This window comes from Chanodichthys erythropterus, chromosome 14, assembly GCF_024489055.1.
Source record: "Chanodichthys erythropterus isolate Z2021 chromosome 14, ASM2448905v1, whole genome shotgun sequence".
Taxonomy (NCBI): domain Eukaryota; kingdom Metazoa; phylum Chordata; class Actinopteri; order Cypriniformes; family Xenocyprididae; genus Chanodichthys; species Chanodichthys erythropterus.
This window is the reverse complement of record NC_090234.1, coordinates 8341895-8344576: the sequence shown is the minus strand read 5'-3', so window position 1 is coordinate 8344576 and position 2682 is coordinate 8341895. Positions and strand designations below refer to the sequence as shown.

The window sequence follows — 2682 nt, the reverse complement described above, 5'->3', positions numbered from 1 at the left end:
GTTTCATTCATTTTTAACAAACCAATAAACGTTGCGATGACATTTTGTAGCTTCTTTCATAAACAGATTTTTACTGTTCGAGTTTACACATTATACAAGACTCCATGAAACAAAACAATAAATTAATGTGACCGGTAAACTATAAAACTATTTTTTTTTTCAATGTGAAATGGAAAAACACATGAATTTTAATAAACACAATCATGTTTATATCCTTTTGCACAAATTATTCAGCACACAACGAAAACGACTATTTCTGTACATTAGAGCTGTCAACACTTCCCATCTGACGGTGATGATGGACTCGTTTATCTGCACTGGGCTCCTCTTTGTACGATCCAAAAAACACTCGGCTTTACAAATTGGGTTCAAATCCGAGGGAAGTGTTTCTGTTTTATAGTGCAGCCTCACATCATAATTTAAAGAACATTTGTTTTAAATAAAACATACAAACAGATTTAAAAAACAAACAAATTCTAAATAAGTTATATTTAAATAAACACAAAACGCCATACATACAAAATAACTTTGTTTAAAGAATTCTTTGTTCCCTTTAAAATGGGGAAAATCATACTTGCTCACGGTGTGATTTATCCCAGTTTTTTACACATTCACGGCGCCACGGCGAAGCCTGAAGCGACTGTATGAGCCCAACGTATGGAAAATGCGCAGTTAATGTTGATCTCACAGCCCGTGTTGTGGAGGGACAAACCGGTAATTCCAAATATCTTATGGAAAACTACAAATTTGAAGAAAATGAAATACATTTCTGACTAGGGTACAGTTTCGTGATTTTTTACACAACAAAAAGTCACGGAAAGGGGGAGAGCAGCAGCTTTGATTTGACCCACTTTCCCGGCATTCCCTTCAATTCAAAAAGAGACTTGTTTCCTCTCCGGCGGCGCGGACGACTCTCGTTCAGTCCACGCTGGCCAGTGTGTCAGCAGTTGTCTGTTTTCACATCTGGTCTGGGCTGCGGAGTGCCGGTGTGTGGAAGGCCGCAGAGTGACTGGCCTGTGTCGGGTCCCCTGAACTGGGCCGTTGGTGGATAGAGGGGCGGGGTTGTTTTAGCAGTCCTGGTTCACATGAGCTGTGGCTGCTGCATAGTGTCCTGGTGTGCTGTGGGATACCATGAGGTGTAACTGGGAATATACGAGGTCGGTGTGGATGTTTTGACGGTGGCGGTTGAGTTCCAGACAGGCGCTACGGATGGAGATCCGGTGGACAGTCCGCGCCCGTTAGCCAAAGCGTTCGTGTCTATTGTTCCTCCGCCTTGCTTCATCAGTTTCTTAAACTTGGAGCGTTTATTCTGAAACCAGATCTTCACCTAGAAAAAAAAAAAGGCAAAATCAAACAGAGCGAACGACAACATCTGTTTCTGTGATCTAATCGTGTGTAATCGAATCGAATCCGGGAATACCCGGGACTTCAATTTTTCTTCAATAAAGGAACGCCATTACTTTTACGTTTCAAAATATTCCCTCAAACAGATGCAAACACTGACTACAAACCCATGTTATAAACTAATCGATTTCAAAAAGGACATGCGAAGATAAAATGCATTCAAAAACAACTTTTTTTTTTTTATTATTGTTGTGTAGGCTACATGCAACATGTTTCACGTTCGTTGTCACTAAGTCTAATTATTTCAATGAAAACGTGTAAAAGCTTGAGCACATGCCTGTGTTTGCGTGAGCCCCAGTGATGCGGCGAGCTCGGCTCTCTCCGGCAGAGCCAGATACTGAGTTTGCTGGAACCTCCTGTTCAGAGCCTGCAGCTGGAGACTGGAGTAGATGGTTCGGGGTTTGCGGATCTTTTTGCCTTTGCCGTTGAAACGAACCTCTCCGCCTTCCACCACGGTGTTTTTCTCTGACTCTGGTGCTGGGAGGGAGAAAGAAAAGAAACTGTCTCACAGACTGTTCATGCAGAGCGGCTCACATCACTGTGCACAAGTTTTACAGGCGGCACTTTAGGTATAATTAGCCTTAATTGCATACATTGTTTATAGCATTACGCAATAAATAATTACCAAGCCTAATAACAGCACATCTGGGCTACTCCAGTCCAACATTCTTGCAGTGCGCCGACAAACGCAACGACCAGCGAAGACACGCATGCAGCATTTCTTACCTGGGTCCTCCAATCTGGTCTGCGCCAAAGCCGAATTGTTGGGGTAAGTCTGCACGGTGCTGAGGTACGGACTGGAGGAATGGCTACCGACCGAGTTGACGTATGGATAAGGCAGAGATCTGGGGAAGGACGGAGCCGGGCTGTATGCGCTGTCGTGCTGCGGGTGTCCGGAGGAGTGTAAACAGTGCATTGAGTAATGTCCGTGGGTCATAGATGAAGGCGACATTTGCTGACTTGGTGGCCCAAATTCCATGAACACGCTCTTTCCTGAGACTGGGCTGTTTAGACTCTCTGGTATTGTAGACATGGTCATGTCTCTCGCTCTCTCTCTCCCTGCTTTTTTGTTTTCTTCTATGATCTGAGTGAAGGATGGATCCCAATTTAAGCTCAACTGATTTTTTCACTTTCCATTCATAAGAAAATGTAGTTTGTCTCTGTGAAAAGTCTAGGTACGATGCTGTGGATCCACACAAACTCGCTCAAAGGTTTGAATCAGGGAATCATGAATATTTATCCAAGGTGCTCTCTGATTGGTCCACTCCCTCCAAGAGC

At 43.6% G+C, this 2682-nt stretch overlaps 1 protein-coding gene across 2 annotated transcripts; it reads right to left on the bottom strand.

Annotated features, from left to right (window-relative positions):
* Positions 1 to 1081: 1081 nt before the first annotated feature.
* On the bottom strand, positions 1082 to 2443 carry dlx1a (distal-less homeobox 1a). 2 transcript variants are annotated; one of them, XM_067410131.1, is made up of 3 exons: positions 2131 to 2443; positions 1682 to 1881; positions 1082 to 1327 (listed from the first exon to the last, which is right to left on the bottom strand). In XM_067410131.1, exons 1-3 carry the CDS (start codon positions 2441 to 2443, stop codon positions 1082 to 1084), a joined length of 759 nt encoding a protein of 252 aa, XP_067266232.1. The 2 variants fall into 2 exon arrangements, with proteins under 2 accessions (XP_067266232.1, XP_067266233.1); XM_067410132.1 differs by lacking the exon at positions 1682 to 1881 and having other exon boundaries at positions 1305 to 1327.
* Positions 2444 to 2682: the final 239 nt, after the last annotated feature.

Coding starts and splice junctions, on each gene's coding strand:
- dlx1a (XM_067410131.1), bottom strand. CDS start 2,443: ATGACCATGTCTACAATACCAGAGAGTCTAAACAGCCCAGTCTCAGGA. Junction 1,882..2,130: donor GACCAGATTGGAGGACCCAG/GTAAGAAATGCT, acceptor TCTCCCTCCCAG/CACCAGAGTCAGAGAAAAAC. Junction 1,328..1,681: donor TGGGGCTCACGCAAACACAG/GCATGTGCTCAA, acceptor TTTTTTTTCTAG/GTGAAGATCTGGTTTCAGAA.